Below are 23,477 nucleotides of genomic sequence, written 5' to 3' on the forward strand. Positions count from 1 at the left end.
GCTATGACAAGATAGCTAAGAATGGAACCAGGCAAGTGTAGCCCATCAGTGGAGCAGTGTCAGAGGACAATGGTGTGCTGAACTGTGTCAAAAACTATAGGCAGGTGAAGGGGAAGGGATAAATTACTCTTGTCACAATCACATAGAAATCAGAGTGTGCCATCATTTAATTTCCCACACCATCAACCATCCTCATGACTTGCAAAATCCCAACCCGTGTCCCCTTATACCTTTGTGGTTTAATGAAACTGTTGTGGTTACAGATCACTTGATTTAGGACCCTTGTGGCTGGTAACTATTCATTCCATCATTCTAGGCCAGTTCAAAATTCAAACCACAGAAAGGAAGAGCACAGATTATTTTGACACAGATGTTCTGAATGAAATCCTCCACTCTCTCATTGAAAACAACCACTTGGATAGAGGGGTTGTAGAAGATTTGTCGTTTCAGTACAAATAATTAGTCTCCAAACTACCTTCTGCTTTCAATCCTGCTTTCTCCAGCTGCTCTTTCACCACATTCTGAATCTGCCTGAGCTGGGGGTCTGTGCCACTCATTTCACGCACTTTCATCTCTTTATGCAGTGGACTGCCTGGGTTGATTTTTGTGACTCGAACTTTAACGTGCCCTTCAGTCTCTTCATCAGTTTCTGAAATGCAGCAAGAAATCAATAGCAAAGGTATAAAGGCTATTTGAGTTTTTTTAAAAAAACAGTACTTAAATCCTAGGATCGTATTTAAACACCGTGTATTCCACAAATAAAATGTGAAATACTGACTGCCAATGGTCTTAAGATAGTTGGAGATAAAATTGAGCCACCTAGGGGTTTCTGAGGACTTAAAAGCTCAACATATCCCAACACCACAGCATAGCAACCAATAAATAAAGCAGATAACTAAAGAATGCAGTGAATACAATAGACTAATTGTTGGAGAAAGCCACATTCAGTTCAACCTTGTGTCCCAAACTGGACACAAGGGAGATGTGCTAGCACTGGAAGACTTTGAGAAGGACCACCAGCTACATTCCTAACATTGGATGCCTCTGTTATCAGAGTTGGGAAAAAACAAAATTTTCAGCCTTTAAAGACCAAGAGATAATTGCAAGGTCATGCAAAAGATAGTGAATGGTATGGAAAAATGGTTTAGTTTTTAAAAAAAATCATTTCTGGAAAGTGTGCTTTATGGACGTGACCTGCATTTATTTGTCCATGACACTAATTGCCCTTGTGAATTACCTTCTTAAAACTGCTGCAATCAACATGAAGGTGTTCCCACAGTGCTGTTAGAAAGGCAGTTTCAGGATTTTGAAATGCATCAGTCAGCGGCAGAAGGATGGTGTGCCCATGCACTCACTTGCTAGCTCTGGACAGGGTGTGTTTTTGTTGTATCCAGTGCCCAAGTAGATGCAGGGTGGTCTGTACAGTTTCATTATTGTCTTTTGTAGCAGTTCTGAATGACTTGCTGGACAAATCATCAGTCCAGGTCTTACATTACTAGTCCAGGAATTCAAGTGCGATACTACTGTACCTGCAACCAGATTCCAGTGTTGGATGTCGAGTTTCAAACCCAGGCAAAACTCTGGAATCACTCAAGTAAAAAAAAACTATGGTGGGAAGGGGAAGGGGAAGGAAGATGTACAAAGTAGAACCATAGCTGTATTCAGCAACAATTGACAGTGCTAGCACTTTGAAAGAGCAGTCATGCTTGGCTCACCCCCATTTTATCCGTCACTGTACAGTCATCCTTTAGTAGCTGAGTAAACACTTTTCAACCTGTAGAGAATCAGCTTCTGCCATGTTTTCAGGTAGAAAACTCCAGATCCACAGAACAGTAATTTTTTTCCTCATCCTCCTAATTTGTTTTGTTAAGTGCTACATTTCGGTAGGAAGAACAAGGACAGACTGCAGAGGGTACAATTCAAGGTCACTGAATAAACAGAAATGTGCACAAATCCTTGAAGGTGGCAGAACAGATTGAGAAAATTAATTAAGGATAGACATTAATTCAGCTGTGCCTTAGGAGGGAGCAGAAAAGATGGTACTAGAATAGCCCCCAAGAAAGCATTGATAGACTGAAGCAGCTGGGATTGCTCTCCTTAAATATCAAAAGGAGAAAGGTAACTTGACAGAAGCGTTCAAAATCATGAAGGATCTAGGCAAAGTGAATAAGCAGAACATGTTCTAATTGGCGAAAGGGTCTAGAATCAGATGACGGATACAAGGTGATTTAGCAGAAGAACCAAAAGGTGATTTGAGGAAAGACTTTCACGCAGCAAGCAGGGAAGATCTGGAATGTACTACTTGAAAGGACGGTGGCAGATTCAATTGTACAAGGATTTGTACAAGTAATTTAAGGAAAATCAAAAAGTATTAGGACTAGCTGGATTCCTCTTACAAAAGCTTGGCATGGGTTCAATGGGTCAAATGGTCTCTTCCCAATAACTCAGTGTGCTTTGGGCATTCTTGTACACAAATCATAAAATGTCAACATGCTGGTGTAGCAAACGAAAGAAAATTATGTTATGTTCCAATCCTAGTGTAATAGTAATCTTACTGCAATTCTCACACCTGGAGCACTGCATACAGTTTTGGTCCCCTTTTCCAAGGAATGATATACTTGCATAAGAGGTCAGTGAAAGTTAATTCAACTAATTTTTGAGATGAAGGGATTCTCCTATGCAGAGAGATCAAGTAGAATGGGATTGTTCCCTGAAGGAAAATAAAATTCTTTGAGGGCTTGACAAGAGTAGACGTGAGAGGACATTTCCCCTTGCTTGACTTTCTAGACATGGACCCTCAGCCTCAGACTTGCAGTCAGCCATTTAGGACTGAGAAGAAAATTCTTCACTTAAATGAAGAAATTTTAGAATTCTCTAACCCAAAGGGTTGTAGACACTATGTTAAAGATAAACAGATGTTGGGATACTAAAAGACTACAGAAAGTGCAGGAAGGCAAAAAAAAATCAAGGTACAAGATCAACCACCATCTTATTGAATGGTGGAGCAAGTACTGAATGACCAATACTGGCTCCTTTTTCTAAAAAATGTTTAGATTAAGCTTTAATGTATTCCTGAGAATGATTTCCAGTAACTGCCACACTACTGACATTAGGCTGACTGCCTGGTTGATGTCTCTCATTTCTTTAACATTAGCATGATTCAATTGAGGATGGCAAGATTATCACAGATGTCTCTGCTATTTTTTTTAAAAATTGGAGTTGGCAGCTCATTTTGGCGACTTCCCAACTTTCAGTAATGCTCCCATCTTTAGTTACCTCTATCCATATCCTGTCCACAACTCCTTTTTATTACAAACTTCACAACATCCTGCCCAATGCCTTTCCTTAAAGATTTTCCTTAATATATCCAAATTTTCACCCAGCTAAACTCATGTTTTAAATACAAAATCTTAGAGGTCAATGTCATCTGCCAATGTTTTCTAGTAACTACAACATTAACTTTCTCTCCTGTACTTTCTGTAATCTTCCTGTTATTAGCAAAAACAAAACAGGGCTTGTATCTTTTCACCTAGGTTCTGATGCTCTACTTTTTTCCTTCAAAAGATAAACATTATACCTGAACTTTCTCCTAACATCTTCCGTTGCAATTTGGAAACAAAATAGCTGGTTTCAGAAGCCTCACCCGTTTTAATAAGTGAAGGCAAACAATGGTCTACACACCTTGGTTATCTTTAATCCTGAGTTAATGAAACTAGTATTACCCAGTTATCCACTGAAACGTGACTAATTCTATACTTTTTCCCTCCCTCCCCTCCTTTTAACAAGTCAGGCTTAAAACATTATAAAATTTTGGGTCTTTCAACAGTGGAACTTTCAATCATAGAACACTACAGCACAGAACACAGGCCATTCGGCCCTTCTAGTCTGTGCCAAAACTTTATTCCGCTAGTCCCATTGACCTGCACCCAGTCCATAACCTTCCAGACCTCTCCCATCCATGTATCTATCCAACTTATTCTTAAAACTTAAGAGTGAGCCCGCATTTACCACATCAGATGGCAGCTTGTTCCACACTCCCACTACTCTGAGTGAAGAAATTCCCCCTAAACCTTTCCCCTTTCACCCTAAAGCCACGTCCTCTCGTACTTATCTCTCCTAATCTAGGTGGAAAGAGCTTACTCGAATTTACTCTGTCTATACCCTTCATAATTTTGTAAACTTTTATCAAATCTCCCCTCATTCTTCTACGCACCAAGGAATAAAGTCCTAACCTGTTCAATCTTTCCCTGTAACTCAACTCCTGAAGACCCGGCAACATCACATGGAGCTTAAAGCATACTTGGCATGCCAAAATGGCAAACGCATTGAACCTTTATATACCGACATTACTGTGTTGTGGTACAGAAGTTGTACAGATTTTCTCCAGGGCCCTTGGCTTTGAAAAAAAACAGGAAAAATGGCCCAAATTACACTGACTGGTAAGGGTTTGATCCCTGCTCTCAAGCACATCATCAATGTTAGCCAAGCTGGTATTGGTATTGGGTTTCATGGCCATAAGCAAACACTTTCTCTGTCTGAACAAGGCACCAGATATTTGCTGTTAAAAAAAAGTTTGGGTCCAACTGTTGTCCCTTTCAGCATAAAAAGTAAAAGAGGGAGGGTGATAAAGGATAGCTCTGTGAACTAGTACTAACAAAATTTAACACCTTGTACCTGTTTGTTTCGGAGAGTGACTGGGACTACCCTTTGCTGAATCACTATCCTCCTCTTTGTTTGAAGTTTCTTTGTCTTCAAGCTTATCTATGAGTTTGTTTAGGGTAGTAACCAAGGTCTTGGAGGCTTGATTACGATCAAATTCTCCTTTGAGGCCCTCTGCTTCAAGTTCGTCTTGTGCCTGAGAAACATTATTACACACAATTTCATCAATTGTAATGATAAAAAAATCATGTTCTGTCCTGTTTTCCATTCTCCAACCACACAAAACATTACACAATATAAATCGTTGATGAGGTAGAAGGCAATTTGGCTAGAAGGTATAATGTACATTCTATGAGCAAGGAAGCTTTCACACAATAGCAAAGAACAATTCCCAGCAATCTACTGAAGGACTAAAAGCCTTGTAGTACTTTCACAATAACCTTTACCTTCAGATTCTAAACCACATCCCAGTTTTATAATACAATTAGAAGTTCAGCAAACACATTTGGTAGTTCAATCTAGCTGCTTCAACTCCTGATGGCATACTCCATTAAATATTATTTTAATATCAAGGGCAGCACTCTTGCCATATCTTTAGACTGTAATGATGTCTGAATCTGAGTGGCCCGGGCAGAACCTGTCAGCTGATGTTTAACTGCTGCTTGATCATCCTATTATCCCAACATACCTATAACACTACAGATCTACTCGTGATTCCTCAACACAAGTTTTACATAAGACACCAGCACGTTATCCATCACACTGATATTCGTTCTAAATAAAAATTCTCAGGCCCTGTCAAATCACTCAACCTTCAGCGATTTTAAAATTTATGCAGTCCTTTAAATGTATTACTCACTTCATCAATAAGATTTTCAAACTCCTTTTCCATTTCTTCCTTGACTTCCCTTTTAATTTCAGCCATTTTCGATTTTGGTAGAGATACTTCCTCCAGTTCTTTTTCAAAGTCTTTAAGGAGCTCATTCTCATCATCATCATCCACCATCTCCTCTTGTTTTCCTGAGGTGTCTTGGTCAATGGGTTCCTCAGAATGTTGTGCAGAACTCTCGGTGGTTGGATCCTTGTCCTCGCCTTTCCGCTTTCACACACACCAGAAAACACAAATTAGCTTCAGTTCTGACAGAAACATCAGCTCACTACCCTATGTATTCGCCCAAGCAAAAACAAAATTTAAACGACGGTTTACTTAAGTATTTGAAACTAACAATTTATAGAACAACAATTCTATGGCCGGATGTTGTACTGCAGCATGTAAAGTAATACCAAAAATGTATTCCTTGACCATTAGTTACAGTAGAATTATTTCTGATGGTATTGCTGCAAATCAAAAATTCACAACCTAATCCTGTTCAAAAATAGCCCAGAGGTTTCAGTCCAAGTCTCAAAATATGACAAAGTTGCAATGGGAGAGCGTTAGAGTACTTCAATGTTATAAATGCCATAACAGGGTTAAATTCCTTACTAAATGTGTTAACACTACAGGACAGCAAATGCAAAAGTTAATTTGGGCACTCGAGTGATTATTTTCACCCATTCTGGTCACAAAAACTTGGTTCATTTAAGCTTAGTAGGGAGGGGATATTGGTTAGGTATTCAACCAAAATCCTGCTTAAAATGATACACCGTTCAAAGCCACATTCAAATAGAATTAGGTCTCAAAGGCTCAAAGGAGGCAGATTGGAATGCAAACTGGGAATTAAGGTATATCTGGCCATGTATCCCAGTTACATATGGAGTCAAAAGAAAAATAGAGCCATTATTCCATTCACAACAGGATTGTGCAGCATGATTTTGTTTGTTACAGTAGGAAGTGCTGCAGAGGGAAGGGCTTTAAGACTGGAATTGTGACTTGAGTTCAAAGAATGCTTGATGCAAATTAAACAAAGTTCTTGGCTGACCATTGATCACATCACAGAGTGTTCATCAAATTGGCCTAATGCATGAATCAGTATTGTCAGTGGCAAGAAGGATGTGGGGGCATATGTGCATAGCTCATTGAAAGTGGCCGAGCAGGTTGAGAAAGTGGTTTGTTAAGAAAACATCTGGGACCTTAGGCTTTTTTTTAAAATAAAAGAATAGAGGTATAGAGTTCAAGAGCAAGCAAGTCATGAAACACCAGGTTTAGCCATAACAAGAATATGGTGTTCAGTTCTAGGGTCTAAGCTTCAGGAATGATGTGAAGGCTTTGGGAGTGGATTAAGGGGATTTACTGAAATTATTCCAGGGTTGAGGAACCTTGGTGATGTGGGTGGACTGGAAAAGCTGAGGTTGTTCTGCTTGGAACAGTGGGAGTTGTGAGCAGATCTGATAGAGACCTTTAAAAATCATTAAGATTCTAGTCAGAGTAGATAGAACCGGATGGTACAGGATGAAAGTGAATGACAAAAAGAACCAAAAGTGACATGAAGAAAAAATTCTTCTCTTGTTTAAATACAAGTGAATGAGCTGCACTGCCAGGAATATTATTAGAGGCAGATTCAACTGTAGTGTTCAAAATGGATTTGGATAAATATCTGAAAGGAAGGGATGGGCAGAGCTGTGGGGAAAAGGCAGAGGAGTGGGGCTAGTTGGATTGCTCAACAGGCCAAGTGGTGTCCTTCCCTGCTGTAAGCATTCTGTCATCACGTAATTTGGTCATGTGACTGACGCAGTGAAAAGGAGCTCAGTTAACCTACCACAAAATGTAATCAAGCAAATTATAATGGTACACCATTATAAAGAGGATTGAAATTTCATTGTAGCCATTTCTGTTTCAAGATCAACATTTGAGGATTATCCGAGATTGGAATGGACAGGATTATTTTATCAGTACCTTTTTAGTTTGGTCTTCTAATTCTTGAACTAATTTTGCAAGATCATCATGGTTCCGTATTATTCTGAATTGCATTTTCTGATTTCCTGAATAGGAAAATAGCCAAGAGTGGTGAGAGAAAAGTGGTGGTAGGAAAGATTATTACCACAACATCTCTTCAGGAATGAGCGTTGCAAAGTGACAAGACTAAAATAAAAAATAAATTAAAAATCTAAAAAATTCTAATATCAAAATTTAATCTTTATCTAAAGCATTTACATTTAAACTTTAAAATTGAATAAATATGAAGTTTACGATGATAGATTCATACTTCAATAAAAATAAAATCTAATAAAAAACATTTATTCACAGAAGTAAAAACTGGAGTGCAGTACTTTCTAAAACTGAAGGACTGTAATTCTGTTTAAGATCTGGTCAAGGACAAACAGAAGCAGTCCGCTGCACACCTGGAGGGCAGCTGTGGAAAGGCTGCTTTGTCCTTCTGTCAATGATTTACTGCCAAGGGGAAAACAGGACATCAACCTTTTAAATTTTACCTTGGTTATCTAGAAGATCATCTTCCTCAGTTTTAACTGTATCGCTCAATTTAGAGTCAGCCTAGTGAATAAAGAAACTCGTCATTACTGCAAATCACCAGAAATAGAGCAGTTTTGCACATTTGCCATTGCCAGTTGTTTAAACATTTATTACAACATGGTTCATGAATCCCTAAAGTTGATCTTGTCAAAAAGATGATTCAATTTAGGCTGTTTATCTTGTGCATTTGGGGGGGGGGGGGGGGGGGGGGGGGGGGGAGGGAGGGAGGGAGGGGGGGTGGAATTTGAAATAAGCTACTTTTCATTTGGGACATTGCAAGTGGTCAAATAAACAAAGGCCTAAACAGAATCAGGTAAACTAAATGACAAATTGTACTCACTTGCAAAGCTGCGTAATGGTCCAGCTAAAAATGCATTTGTGAATTTACAATGCCCTATCTTTGAGGTAAAGAACTTAAGTCTTTGGAGAAGATGGACACCATTAATATTTCAATTCTGTACTCTTTCTAAAATACAGTAGACACTTGCAAGTTCTCTTCTTTCAAAACCCTCTCACAATGTAGATCAACTTCTTACACTGTTCTTTGGTACTGAGCACACATCTAATCCTTGAGACTTTACCTATTACTACGCAAGACAATGGAAGTACGTGCAGCCAACACAATGCAGTTAATAACTAACTATAGAGTTTAACCTGAGGGGAATTAAACTATCTAAAACAGCAAGGAAATGTCTTCAATTCATAACTTAGCAGGAATAAAATCCATCACTTGGGGTGGTACAATGCTCTCTGTGTGGACTTTGCATGTTCTTTCTGTAACCACTTGGGCTTCTCTCTGGTTGCTACGATTTCCACCCACATCCCAAAGACATGCTGATTGGTAATTAGCTACTGCAAATTTCCAAACTGCCCCTCGTGGTGGGGGTGAAAAAGGAGCTGATGGGTGATGGGCAGTTGAGAAATAATAGGTTATAGGGAAATGAGTAGGGGGAATGGGATTGCTCAGAGAACCAGCGTGGACTCAATGGGTCAAATGGCTTCCTTCAATGTTGTAATATGGAAATGTACGTTTAAAAAGACTTGGCAACTGCATAGATATTCACTTTTGGACAGTGGATTACGTATTCAAAACTAGGCCCAAAATGCATTGAATTAGTGACAACATGTACTGCATGACATATGTAGCGCACCTGTTAAAAGGATTATAAAAGCAAGGTCAACTTCAAGTATTGCATCCTTTTCAAAAGGAGGACACCTTCACTGCGCACGTATGCAGCAGTCATTGAATTCTCCATTCATGAAGTACCTCAATTTTGATCTGGTTCTCTTTCAAACACTTTCCTACAGCCTTCTTCAGCGTTTAAACACAAAATATAGATTATACTCTTCTTTGCAAAAATGTAACAAGCTTATCTGTAATAAATTTAACCAGTGGTACAGCACAGAACACAAAAAGAAAAGGACTTCAAAGCTAAAAGGATGGTTAAAATAACAACATTAAATTTCTTGAATTCACCCATCTCAATTCTTATAGCCAGCTATTTTCCCAATTCCTTAAAGATTCAGCGCCCCCAAATCCGAACAATATTAAAAAATTTCACTCAACAGGAAAAATTCTTAACTATTGGAAATAATTATTCACAGAACACTACGACCTCAAAGTAACAGAATCCTTAGATTTTCTTCGGGTTGCAAGACTTATTGGAATGAGATGGAGGGAAACATGCCTTGACGTCTCAAAATTCTACTCTAGATTAAAAGAACAACAGAGTTTTGTGTGTTTGCTACATTTGTCAAAACAAATACTTTCAACAATGAAGCACCAACTTTCAAAGCATTGCCAGTCTGTGTAAAATGCACCACTAGTCAACGTGAATGGAGCACATTGCCTCATTTTTCTGGTGTATCAAACAAGTCAATTATCTTTGAGGACTTTTGCTGAATTTTCCATTTATCAAATAATCAATTTACTGCAAGGCTTGTATAGTTATCTGAACAAAACCCCCTGATGACCAATGGGACTTAAAATGTTTAGTTACAGGAGCCATAACACAAAAAGCAGGAGTAGGCCATCTGGCCCTTTCAGCCTGCTCAGCCATTCGTTAAGATTGTGGCCAATCTTCTGCCCGAGCTCCATTTTCCTGTACTACCCCATATCCCTCTGTTCCCCTGATATTTCTGTTTGAATGAACACAGCCTCTACAATCATTCAGGAAAAAAAATTCCAAAGATTCACCACCTCTGAATGAAGAAATTTCTCAAGTCCAGTCTTAAATGGCTTACCCCTTTTTCTGAAATAATGTCCCCTTGTTTATGAATTGCCCAGCCAGGGGAAACGTACTTCATGCATCCAGCCTGCCAAGCCATTTAACGTTATTGTGAGTTTCAATGAAATCTTCTATCATTCTTCTAAACTCCAGAGAATACAGTCCCAGTCTACTCAATCTCTCCTCATACGACAAACCTACCATCCCTAGAACCAGTCTGGTGAATCTTTGCTACACTCTCTCCATGGCAAGTATATCCTTTATTTTAATAAAAGAATGGAGACAAAAACCAGTGCACAATACTCCAGGTGCAATGCTACCAAGGTCCTACACAATTTCAAAAAAACTGTATTCAAACCTTCTCATAATAAAGGCTTGCATACCATTTGCCCTCCTAATTTCGTGCTGTGCCTGCACTTTGGCCTTCAGCAACTTGTGTACAAGTGCACCTAAGTCCATTTGAACATCAACACTATCCAATCTCTCACCATTTAACAAATACTCTGCTTCTTTGTCATGTGCACTGAGGTGGATAACCTCTCAAATTTCCACATTATATTTGACCTAGAGTGTCCTTGCCCACTTGCTCAGCTTGTCCATATCCCCTTGAAGCCTCTTTACATCCTCCTCCCCACTCACAATTGCACCTAGTTTAGCAACAGCAAGCCTATAAATATGACATTTGGTCCCCTTCTTGACCTGTGCGGGACCTTATCAAATGCCTTCTGAAAATCCAAAAATACCATATCCAATGGTTCCCCCTGATCTACTCTACTAGTCACATCCTCAAAGAACTCCAACGAAACCAAACCAAACACAATTTTCCTTTCCATAAATCCATGTTGGCTCTGTTCAATCCTATTATTCTTTTCAAGTTCCAGCCTTCATTATAGATTCCAGCATTTCCCCAACAGATTAGTAGCTTCCAGTTTTCACCCCCTCCTTTCTTAAATGCTGGGGTCACATTTGACATCTTCCAATCCACAGGAACAGTTCCCGAATCTATGGACCTTTGGAAGATGATAGCTAGAGCATCCACCTCTTCCAAAACTCTGGGATGTCAATTATCAGGTTGCTGGGATTTATCAGCTTTCAAACTTACTGATTTCACTAGTACTATTTTCTGAAGTTACAGCAGGTGCTGCTTTTCAAACACAAGGGTTCAATGCAAAAATAAACAAAAATCCTGACAATACCTCTTCTAGCCTTTCTTCTGAAAAGGGATCATCTGTCTCTGGTTTGCTGATTTTATTCCAGAAATCCTCACCATAATCATCCTCTTCAATCACTTCCTGTGAATTTAAAGCTTCACTTCCTGGAAGTTAATCAAACAAACCTACAACTGTTAGTCCGTAGTCAGAACTGTTCTTTAAATTGTACACAGTGTGAATAATAGGAAGAGTATAAAAGTCCATTTACAATTAAGAGTTTTTTCCATTTCACATTTTTCCAATGTACGATAAAGTGAATTAGCACAAAGGATTTAAGATTTGAATCTGCCACACAGCCAAAATAAGTCTATGTCTTCCAGCAGCAAAGTTCTGTGAAATTGATTGAGGTTACAGTTCAAAATCAGACGGTACAAACTTAAATATTAGTGCATCCCATTGGTGGGTGCTATGATTAGTTGATCACCACTAATCATATCTCTTGTATTATATGGTTACCAGGAACAACCTCTGTACCACTCAAGTGAGCCTTCCTACAGACCGCCAAATCTGCAGAACTGTCTCCCACTTTTCCTTCACCTTAAACAATGGGAGATATATACAGAGGACAAAACAAGTATTTAATACAGATGACCCAAAGGACAAGGAGAATGATTATTAAAAGGTCTCCATCAGCTCCCAGGATACATTACCTGCCCTACTATCCCTATTAAACATTGTTTTTCTTTAATTTATTTTACATTTAAGAATGCTGCTCTGTAGAGTTCTGACAACTAGTCAGATTTGTCTACTCTTTGGAATTTCAGCCCAGTAATGCCCTTCAGAATAAATGTTTTGTGCATGGCTACAGACTCTAATATACCTTCCAATTCAAATATACTCTCGTTGCTGCTTGGAAGCTCCTCAGCTTGATTTGCAGGTTCCTGAGTCAGATCATTCTCTTCCTTGCTCTCTGTACTTTGGTCTTTCAACAGCATTTCATCCAAGGTTTTCAATTCTTCTGAGATTTTTTCTACTTTGCGCTTGGTGTCAGCTAAAGGTTGTATTGGGAGAAAGTCAATACTTAGAACCTGAAGAAAAAGCATCTTCATCAACAACTGGCCTCCTGTCAAGGATTGGACCTCTGGACCTTCCAAGTTAACTTTTGGGTGCTAAACCACAATGTCAATCTGGAAAGGCAGCATAACAGAACTGTCCGTATGGAAATCTAGATAACTAATAAGTTACCACAAAACTAACTCAGTCATCGTTTAGCCTGGGTTGAAAAAAGATATCATGTTAGATACAATTTATGTTGTAAGCTACAAATAAAACAAATCAACAATTTAAATCATTAATAAAAATGTGAGCAGGTGCATTGCACAGAAATCTCACTTTGAGCTAGCACTACTTATCAGAAGATCAGCTTCAGGTTCAAAGTTGGGATTCCAAATGAGATGTGACATCAACAGCCAACAGGTAGATGATTGGTGGGTATTACATTCTTTTAGCCAAGGTGGTGTTTTGAATTAAAGGAGGAGTTAAAATTTGCTATCATTTAATTTATCAGAGAAAATCCATTATAGCTTTAAGAATATTATGAGAATAATCAAGTGAATAAAAACTAAAGTAAGGTATGATAGAGACAGTAGACAGTGATGTGTTGGATCTGCAACACGTGGAAGCTGATGGAGATCAGCAAGATCCCCACAAAACACACTTGAAATAAGCTTCTGTATCTTGAGGAACTCTGCTCAGAGTTGCTGGACTTGAATTAGAGGTACAGACATTTGTTTCAGGGAGGGGCAAGTTACCAGGACAGAAACACCCCTCAGGTCAGGTCAACGTCACTGGTCAGGAGGATGCAACTACAATTAAGACATAATGCAGGAGCTTCAACCTCTGGCCTTGACCAAGGGGTACAAGTTGCCTGCGCAGATGAGAATAAAGACAGAAGGGATGGCAAATTGCCCATGGTGCCACGTTGCAGAAAACATTCAAGGGGAAAGTAGTAAAATAAAGTACAAGGTAGGATTGGGACAGTGTGGTCAGGGAGAGACACTTCCCTGCAGCCACAACATAGCCCTGAACCCCACATTGTCTGCCCAGTACCAGTGTTAAAGACATGTCCCTGGGGCTGGAGAATAATTCAGGAGTTTGGTGGGTGGGGGACAGGGAGAAGTGGAAAAGATATCCTGTTACCATAGTCCGTGCAGGAAGTAATGACATGGGTAACACTAGGAAGGAGGTGCTGCTGAGACTGAGTTTGAGGGTCTCTGGGTCAAATTAAAATGCTGAACAAGGGTAATTATCTCAAGATTCTTACCCAAACCCACACAAACTGGCATGGATTGATAAATGCATGACTCAAACACCCACTTGGATTTTTTTTTCCAGCAGTTGAAGGATGGGGGAGGAATGGAGTGGTGAAATGGGGAGCGGATACAGGGGTTTAGGTTACATAAGAACAGGAGTAGGCCATTCAGCCTGCATTACAATTCAATATGATCATGGCTGATCTGTCCCAGGCCTCAACTCTTCTGTGTCAGCTCCTCAGAGCCCTCAATTCCATGCTCTTTCAAAAATGTATCTACCTCTTCTTTAAAATACCCCCAATGGTGTAGCCTCCACAACTCACTGGGATAGGTAATTCCATAGATAGGTTTATGGGACACTAACTTTGGCACTGAGGAAAGAGTGCTTGTTCATTGTGGTGGGTTGCACTTAAAGTTCACTGGGACCAGCTACCTGGAGAATTGAATAGTAAGGACTTATAGACACCTTTAAACAAATAAGCACAAGGGAGGGGGTGGTGGGCAGAAGAGGAGATTTGAGTGAGCAATGCAGTACATTTAAAGGGAATGTTTAAGACTACAGAGCAAAGCCGAAATCTGATGAATAGAGAGTCACACCAGAACAGGTTTAATGATAATAGTACATCAGTAAATAAAGGAAAAATAATAAAAATGTGAAACTAAAAAGGCTTCAAACACTCATAACATAATGGAGAAACTAATGGCACAAAGACTTTGGGTTAATCCTAACAGTCTAGAATTAGACAATAAAATTTAAATTAGTGCAGCTAATTGTGAAATTTTGATTATTCCATTCTACAAGTTACCCATTTAAATACCTAGACACAGCAGGTACTATTTTGTTAATAAACATTACTTGCAAATGAAATAGCATTCCAGCCATAGAGGAGAGAGAGGTTAATAACCCGTTAGCCTGAGACAAGGCCATAATCCCAGGGTGCTTCAGGAGCAGAGTGCACAGTTCAATTACTTGATGTTAATTTAAAAACACCACCTTCTTCTAACTATCACAGTGTGGAACCTGGATTCTGCTTTGTAAATTATTATTGTTGCAGAGGGAATATTTTAATCTGGCTATCTTTTTCCCTTCTAAGCTTGCAACACCAGTCAACTGTTCCCCTCAAACAAAGACTTAACATATTAAGATTGCTAAATGGAAAAAAAAATTAAAGAAAAAAGTGCTACATCCAAGCAAGGCTGATATGCCCAATTATAACAATTGTGATCTGAGGTGGTTTGACATTAAACCTCCAGACCCAGTTAACAATCAATTCTTCACCCTCATGTCCCCGTCACTCACTGGATTTCAATGTTTGCTTTATAGTTTTTTTTCCAACCTCAACACCATTTACCTGCACTAACCCATTATTCCTTGAATCTTCTAATATCTATACATTATCAATCTCAATTTTGAATATGACTGAGCCTTCACAACCTCCTGGAGTAAAGAATTCCAAAGGTTCACCACCTTTCAGTAAAACAAAATTTTCCTTATTTCAATCCTAAATGGGTTCCCTATTTTGATACTGTGACCCTTTGTTCTAGACTCCTTAGTCTTGGAAAACATTCTCCCCATATTTAACCTTTCAAACCCTCTTAGACTTCTGTTTATTTCAATGAGGTCAGCTCTTATTCTCATAAACAGGAGAATGGAACCCTAAACTACTTATTCTCTCATGATAGGAACCAGTCCAATGAATCTTCACTACATACCTTCTACAGCAAGTATATACTTTTATATTGTAAGGAAACAAAAATTGCTGACAATTCTCCAGCTGTGGTCCCACCATGACCCTGTATAATTGTAGTAATGCATCTTTACTCTTGCACTTAAATCCTTTTACAACAAAAAAAACAACATATCATTTGCTTTTCTAACTGCATACTTCACCTGCACATTGGCTTTCTATGAGTTGTGTACAAGGACAGCCCAGTCCCTTTGTACATCAACACTTCCCAATCTCTCTCCATTTAAAAACACACTTAAATGATTATGGAGCTTTTGAGAAGTACAGAAGGTGAAACCTTCAATATACAATTTATCAGTGTTTAAAATTTTGTTTTTTGTTAACTCTTTCATTAGTATTCCTTCTCCAACACTGCAAGACTCAAAACCTTTCAGACCTGAGTCCAGAATCAGACTGTTCAGCTGATGTCAGTGACTAGCCCTGCCGGGAAACAACCTGATTGGGAGTAAAGTGAATTTGAATCACCTCTATTCCTTGACGGAGAATCAACAGGCATTTAAGCAAGGAAAAGATAAAGAGAGGCAAGCCAGAGCATTCAACAATGGGAACACCAGGACTGAAAGCAAAGGCCTCTACAGCAAAGGAAAGCAGACTTCTACATAGTAGATTTTCATTTCTGCTTTCAACTTTAAAAGAAGAGGAAGGAAAGAAGAAAAAGGATAGAGTATAGGAAGTTATTTCATTTTGAACATGTCCCATACACTCAATGAGCTTAACATTGCTTTATTGTTTATAGATGATATGCCAAGCCTTATTGCCTAATTTTTTTTGCCAACTGCTACTGCTTTCCAAATCAGAGGGACAAATCATTGCTGCAAGATAGGTTAAGGGACTACAATTCACAGAGACAAACTGGCCACAGGATTAAGCTTCATTACAGAAAAGCAGCCAATGAAAGGACACTTCATAAGGAAACAAAAATAACTTAATGTCAATAGAAGTCAACTGGTGTGTATTAGTTAATTCATCCTTGTTAGATTGAAGATGTTAAAATTTCATTACTCACAGACTTGGGCCTTGACATATTCAACATACTGCTCTGGGCTGAGGGCAGGCTGGCACTTAATTGGATGAGGCTTGGAAACAATAGCGGGACGCAAGTAAGGGTGATGGCAGATACGAGTGGTGTGGATTGTTAGCACATAATTGCAAGACTGAGGTTCATCCACTCGAGCTATGAAATCTCCTGATCCTTCTTCACACATGAACTATTAAAAATACAATAAAATGAAATTAGAAAATTTGGTTAGCACAGGGAAATTAGTCATTAGTAAAATTAACGTCAATTGAACAGTATATTTACCCAACAAGCAAATGTGATCAACGCTCCCTCTACTTTGAAGCAATTCACCATTTCAGCTTCTCCAAACATCAGAGGGACATACCTAAGCAGAAGCCTAAGAAACACTTGGACATTTAGGAGCTAGTTGGGTTCTTTATAACAATTTAGAATTTGATGGCTATTCATCTGATGCCAGTTCCAAAATTACTAGGATTTATTGAATTCTATTTCTCAATTTGCTCTGGTAGGATTTATACTCACAAGTTCCAGGTTGCTAGTCTAGCACTGTAGCTATTGGCTTAAGGTTTTTTATAAATCCCACATTGACAATGCAGAGCAATATTTCACTCTTGGGTTCAAGTCAAGGCAAACTGCTAAGTCAGCAGTTATTTCTCCCATGTTATACCTACTCAGAGGAACAAATTACATTGCAGGTGCTGGAATCTCAAACAAAAACCTGAACTGGTTTCTTTTTCCACAGATGCTACTTGACTGGCTGCGTTCTTCTAGCATTTGTTTTTGTTTCTTACACCTACCCAGATCTGATGCTGCCCTCACCAACAGACACTTTTCCCCAAATGCTTGCCCTGACCCCAAAGGGTGACCTGCTATAATGACTCAATCAAGAAGTGCTCTGGTTAAAGGGATTGTGTCCAAGTATTACACTCTCACACTATTAAATGGCAATAATATTTAAAAACGCAACCCAAAGTAAATGGCGTACCAAAATTGAAGTAAATCTAAACAGAAAGGTGGATTGAAACCAAGCAGAATTTTAATCCTTTGACTGAACACAAGCAACTGATTTCTGGATTTAAGTATATTATTAAGCCAGTTTCTAAGATAAACTTACTCTCACTTCAGCCTCTCTTGGCTTTTCATTAAGGTCACACTTAGATCCATTCACATAAGTCTGACTATGATATCTCTTCAATTTGTGCTGTTTTGAAGCCTGCAAATAAAAGGTTTTTTTTAAATACAAGCTTTTAAAATTGCAAATTACTTGTATTTTATTACCTTTAAAATTCAATCCACTTTAACTATAATCAGTAATCAATTAAAATATCATGCTGTCATTGGAAGCAAACTGCACAGATAGCTGCCTTCTTTTACTGGGTTCAATTCCATGGGTACCAGCTGTCCTTCACGTCTTGGTTGAATTGATCACTTAACATCCAAGAAAGAGTCTTGGCAAGTCATCCAATGTTTTTTTGGCTGGGAATTGTGGATGAAAGTGGAACAACTGGGAAGCACATTGCCGCCATCTGATCCTGTCCTCATCCACAAACAGTTTCTGGCAGTGGTGACTAAATAATGGTCAGGTTTGGAATGCTGTGCAATTTACTTATCCCACCAATACAACATTCTTATTGTAACACTCGTATCTCTGCCCTGACTGATGTCAAACAACTCATTAACCTGGATTGGCAACGACTCACTATCTTAACTCGTTGACACAATGTATTCTTTACAAGTAGAGGGGAAAATTGCCACAATGGCACAACTGCAACAATGAGAAAACCGCAGTTGTTTTTATAGTTATAACTACACATAATCAAAAAAGCTGTAGGCTGGATACAGAAAGAGGATTAAGGTATTTTATGCATTCATACACAACTTTTACAATTTGGATATTAAATATCTCAAGTTTCTTTTTATTAAAATATCATTTGAAAGCTATCTGATTATAACTTTCATCTCTGAACAAAGCACCCATTGAGGTATGAGTGAGAGAAGGCAGACTAGCATAACATTTGACTTGGGGCATTTTAAAAAAAAGTGCAAGTTTTTTTTTGAATGCAACATTTAGCCTCTGCATCCAGAGAGCAGAAACAAACAAGTCAGTACCAGCACAATTACAGGATGCCTCAAATTGGTACATTCTTGTGATCTTACCTTGTTGTGCTACATACTTCCAAGGCTCCAAAGCAACTTACAAAAGTACAACATTTGTATTTATGCAAGGAAGCTAGAGATAGATATTTGCGCATAATTCAGTAATGCAGTAACCATGGAGAACCAATACGTGCAGGAAAGAACATTTATATAGCGCCGTTCATGACATCTCACAGCAATGATGTTTTTTGAGGAGCAGTCACTATTGTAATGCAAAGAAATGTAGCAGCCAATTTGCGCACAGCAAGGTCCCACAAACAGCAATGACCAGATTATTTGTTTTAATTATTTTGGTTAAGAGATGAATATTGGTCAGGACACCAGATTACTTTCTGGCAGAAGTGGCCTCTGTTTAACATATCATTCAAAAGATGCTCCAATAGTGCACCATCCCTCATTCAGCCCTGAAGCGTTAGCCCAGATTACGTGCTCAAGGCTTGAATGAGGCTCGAACACATGAACTTCTGACTCTAGAGGCCAGAATAAAGATGGCATCATCCCATTAAAAAGTCTTGAGGTCAGCATTAAATGTTCAGAGCAAAAAAAAATAAAAATTTATAAACAATTCAAAGAATAAAACTGGAGAGAGTTAAATCACTCATAACCTGTAGAAGGTTAGTAGCCAAAGCAGTTTGGCTTGAACAAATCTGAATAACAGCATATATTTAAAACTTTGATCTACTGGCACCCACAACAGTATGACACCGGATCAGCCTACCTAGGACTTGAATTCATCCTTACCTTTGCAGTTTCATTGTTCCAGTCAAATTCAGATTCATAAAACCCAAGATACATCACATCTCCTTTAACTTCAGAATCTGAACACAACAAAAAAATTACAGCTAAAATGCAAACTCCATCTTCAAAGTAGAGTTAAAAAGAGAACTTTATGCAGTGTTAGACAAACACAGCATTGATCTTGAAGCTGGCAATATAGGCAACTTCAATTCTTTCAGCAGTGCTATAATATAAAGCAATTGCTGTTATACAACACGACTTCTACAGCATGGAGACTACCTTTCAGAGGCTGTTCCTTTCCAAGTCACTTGTTACATCCAGTGCTTTGCCTCCAACCACCATTTTGTTCTTGCCTCTGAACTCTTAACTCACCTGTTAAGAGATCAGCATTGCAGTTTTTACATTCCTGGTCTATGCAGAGATTTCCCGCAATATGTGGGAAGATTTCTGGCCAGAAATCCTGTTGCAAACATGTCTTGAGTAACACTGCAGATGCAGTGCTTTGCCTAATTGCCAGCGCTCTAAATTTTGTCCCATTATATAAACTGCAGCCTTAATGTATAATGCAGATGGTTTCACAGTTAAAAAATAAACTGCATTTGACTATTCCACTCAGCTCTCACACTCACAGCAAACTTTTAGGCACACCGTAAGAATAGGCAAATAGTTTAAAAAAAGTCTTGTATCACAATTATTTTCAGCATTGCAGTATAGCAAACCTTGTATTTTTGGGAATGACTTCAAAGAATTAGAGCAAGATCGTGCTGTTATAATTACCCTCTCTACAGCAGATGGTCTGCAGCTTCAATGGGGGTGGGGCTGGGATAGGGGTGCAAGACTATATCCTTGCACAAGCAATAAGACTCAAAATCAGTAGGCAGGAGTCTCTCACAGCCAAATACCAAGTTTTATGTAATTAGATTATTTTTATAGCTCAACTTTCCAGCTTTGAAAAGACACTTTGAAACTCATTTCTTTTGACACTACACACTTATTAAAAGTCTGTAGAGTGTAGAATGCTTTGATAATAAAAAAGGCATTTTTGTCTAGTGTTGATGGTGGTTATTTCTTCAGATCCAGTCAATGCATGTGAACTTTACAATAGATTCCTGCTCTTCTTATTTTTATACAAATAACAGCAACTTAGACATTGGGGTGGGATTAGTTCAGTTTCTACGACTGAAAATTTTAAGTCCCAGTAACTCATATCTAGAGTAAAAAAAAAAGACAGGCCTGAAGAATCAGGCCACTGAATCAATTTGAAAATCTCAGTCAAAACAGATGAAAGTTTGGAGATTGACGAGTGAAAATATAGAAAGAGAAAAGAGTGATATGGGACAGGGCAATACGGAAAGAATTGGTTTGAAGTTCTTGGGGATTGTCCGAATTTACTTAGCCTCTATATAGCCCTAAAAAACCATGAACATGGGAGAGAATGTGATGAAAGATACAAATGCCAAAATAATCTGGAGTTGTCCAGAAGGACTATAGAGGTTTGATGTGGCAGCTCACCACCATCTTCTCAAGAGCAACATGAGATCAGCAATAAATGCTGGCCTTGCCAGCAATGCACAGATCCCGAAAAACAATTAAGAATGATTCAAAGTTTGGCTATCAATACAAGCTCTTATATTTACCTTCTGTGTGATATTGCTTGATATACTGGCCATAGCAAAACTCGTATGTCCACCACTCCTTGACCTGTGAGGGAAAAATGAAAAACAAAATAAACATTTTAACAAGATCACACACGTCGTTCTGACTTGAAAATATATAACTGTTCTTCATTTAAATCCTAGAAGCATCTTCCCAATAGCAATGTGGGAGTATCTTCACCACAGGGATAGTGGTTCAATCAGCATCTTTTCAAGAACAATTAGGACTGGTGTTAAATGCTGATCTTCCCAGATATACCCCATACCCCAGGAATTAATAATAATTGATATCTTCAATAGTGATGGGTCATTGCATTGCTCGGAAGTTAGAAAACAAAAAGCAATTTGCTTTGCACAGGTGTTAAGGGAAGGGCTGGTGTGACAACAGCATGGAAATATCAACAATTTTGCAGGACAGAGTCACTATTCAAGACTCCACATTCCAGGAGATAATTCAACAACTTGCTGAGACATTGAGCAAAATAGACAAGAATCTGGTCTTCAATACTTGACCTATTCAGAATGGTCATGAACTGAGCACCACGTGAGCAAGAGGAACATAAAAGGAGGCAAAAGCTTTCATTCCCGGGCACTATTTTAGGATTACGTACACACAGACATAGGGCAAGGGCAGGATTAGGATTAGGCCCTCTCAACTTCTTGAAGTTAAATTTAAAAAAACTTGTGGACATCCTCAAAACAGAAAAAAGGCCAACTGATAAGTTATCAGAGAATCTCTAGTGCCCACAGAACTATACAGCAGAAAGCAGTAAACATCCTAGGGAGAAGAAAATCAGGTGATGGCTCTGTGAGGGAAGGTATCCTTCCAAACGTTTTAGAATAGTAATACATATTCTGATTTTACAGTATAGAACAATATTCATCCCTTTCTTTGTTATGGGGGCAGTGGGTGGGGGAAAAAGCAGCAAAGGAGGGGAAAAGACAAATGAGAGATGGAATTATTTTCCTTTATTTAAAAAAAAGTTCAGGTCTAAAAGATCACTTTAAAAGATACAGGTATTCAGCTTAATTTCTTCAAAACAATAACTTCACCTTTACAAGGCAAGGTGCTGCACGCATTGGCTTCAACAGTTCAGAAATGTCTAGCCCAGTATAAGACTGTTCTTCATCTTCAGAGTCTTGCTGAAACTTCATGGCTTGAGCAGGCAGCCTGCACTCATACAACTGCTTATATTTTGAGGAAACTATTACAATATCATCGGATTTTGACTGTGGAAGAAAGAAAACACCGAGTTAGACAGCAGTTGCAGCCTGAAATTGTGTCAATTATTGACAATGACACAGGTAATCAAGCAATTCTTTTAACATAAGCCTGGGATTTAATTCAGCTCAGACTGAACATTTCTTCAATAACCATGAACCTTTTGTACTGAAGCATTTCTATATAGTGAAATGCACATTTTGTGTCCTGCATATCTGCATTTTATGAAATGCTGTAATATTGTAACCATTTTAGTAATACAATTAACTGCAGGAATTTTTAAACTCTTATAAATATGAGCACTGAGAATTACAGGCAACCTGAAGGAAATTTCCAGTGTGAAATTTCTGCATCTCTTTAAGAGGCATAAAGCAGATGTCCTTGAACAAGCTTGTTTTTCATCCTTTTATTTGAAACAAATGAACGTGCAAGCATTCAGCTCGCAAAGTTTGCGCATTTCCATGTTCCCTGTCAGCTATCTGGTTCAAGGCTTCAATTTCTGGGGCAAGTTTTGTGCTATCAAATTATACTTGCTGCTAAATTGACTACCAATTCCTCTTCTCAAGGCCCCAAATTGGCCTTCCACATGAAGTAGTGATTTACTTGTACTTTTAAGTTAATACACTGCACTCACCATTCAGGATCTGGTCTCTCTTACCTTTGTGGGGGGGGGGGGGGGGGGGGGGTTCAGATTGACAATGGCTTTGCAGAACACCTCCGTTCAATTCCCCAGCATGACCCCAAAGCTTTCAGTCCCTTAACAGGTATTTTACTCCTCACCCCCACTCTGACCCTCTGCCTCCGACACTGTTCTAAAGCAGCTTAATGCAAGCTTGAGGACTAGCACTTCGTCTTCAGACTGGCACATTACAGCCAGAGTTCAGTAATTTCAGATAATGTTCATTTCCAACATTTCCCATTTCTTTGTTAATTTCAGATAATTATTCACCATCTACACTTCATTTAGATGTGTTATCTTGCATCCTCTCTGCTGCTGTCATTTAATTTCTTCTGCCTTCCATCTCAGCACAATCTTCCTTTTGTCCTCTCTCTGCCCCCCAACACTTCCCCCCCACCTTAATCTGTTTAGCTATTCCTAACTTTGATGCTTTGATGAAAAGTCATTGACTTTTGATGAAAAGTCATGGTTCTTCTCTGCAGATACCAACTGACCTAT

At 38.7% G+C, this 23,477-nt stretch overlaps 1 protein-coding gene across 2 annotated transcripts in view; it reads right to left on the bottom strand.

The window, feature by feature from the left end:
- Positions 1-23,477, bottom strand: part of os9 (OS9 endoplasmic reticulum lectin) — a 55,241-nt gene that overhangs the window by 15,312 nt on the left and 16,452 nt on the right. The window contains exons 2-13 of one of the 2 annotated variants that reach the window (XM_052009646.1): positions 22,132-22,308; positions 21,061-21,124; positions 19,427-19,503; positions 17,643-17,741; positions 16,514-16,715; positions 12,328-12,498; positions 11,493-11,611; positions 8,029-8,089; positions 7,493-7,578; positions 5,519-5,758; positions 4,675-4,855; positions 476-649 (exon numbers count right to left, since the gene is read on the bottom strand). In XM_052009646.1, coding sequence (XP_051865606.1) covers positions 476-649; positions 4,675-4,855; positions 5,519-5,758; positions 7,493-7,578; positions 8,029-8,089; positions 11,493-11,611; positions 12,328-12,498; positions 16,514-16,715; positions 17,643-17,741; positions 19,427-19,503; positions 21,061-21,124; positions 22,132-22,308 — 1,651 coding nt within the window. The remainder of the gene's footprint in view (positions 1-475; positions 650-4,674; positions 4,856-5,518; positions 5,759-7,492; positions 7,579-8,028; positions 8,090-11,492; positions 11,612-12,327; positions 12,499-16,513; positions 16,716-17,642; positions 17,742-19,426; positions 19,504-21,060; positions 21,125-22,131; positions 22,309-23,477) is intronic. The other variant, XM_052009648.1, reaches the window with a different exon arrangement.

Source organism: Pristis pectinata, chromosome X, assembly GCF_009764475.1.
Source record: "Pristis pectinata isolate sPriPec2 chromosome X, sPriPec2.1.pri, whole genome shotgun sequence".
NCBI lineage: Eukaryota > Metazoa > Chordata > Chondrichthyes > Rhinopristiformes > Pristidae > Pristis > Pristis pectinata.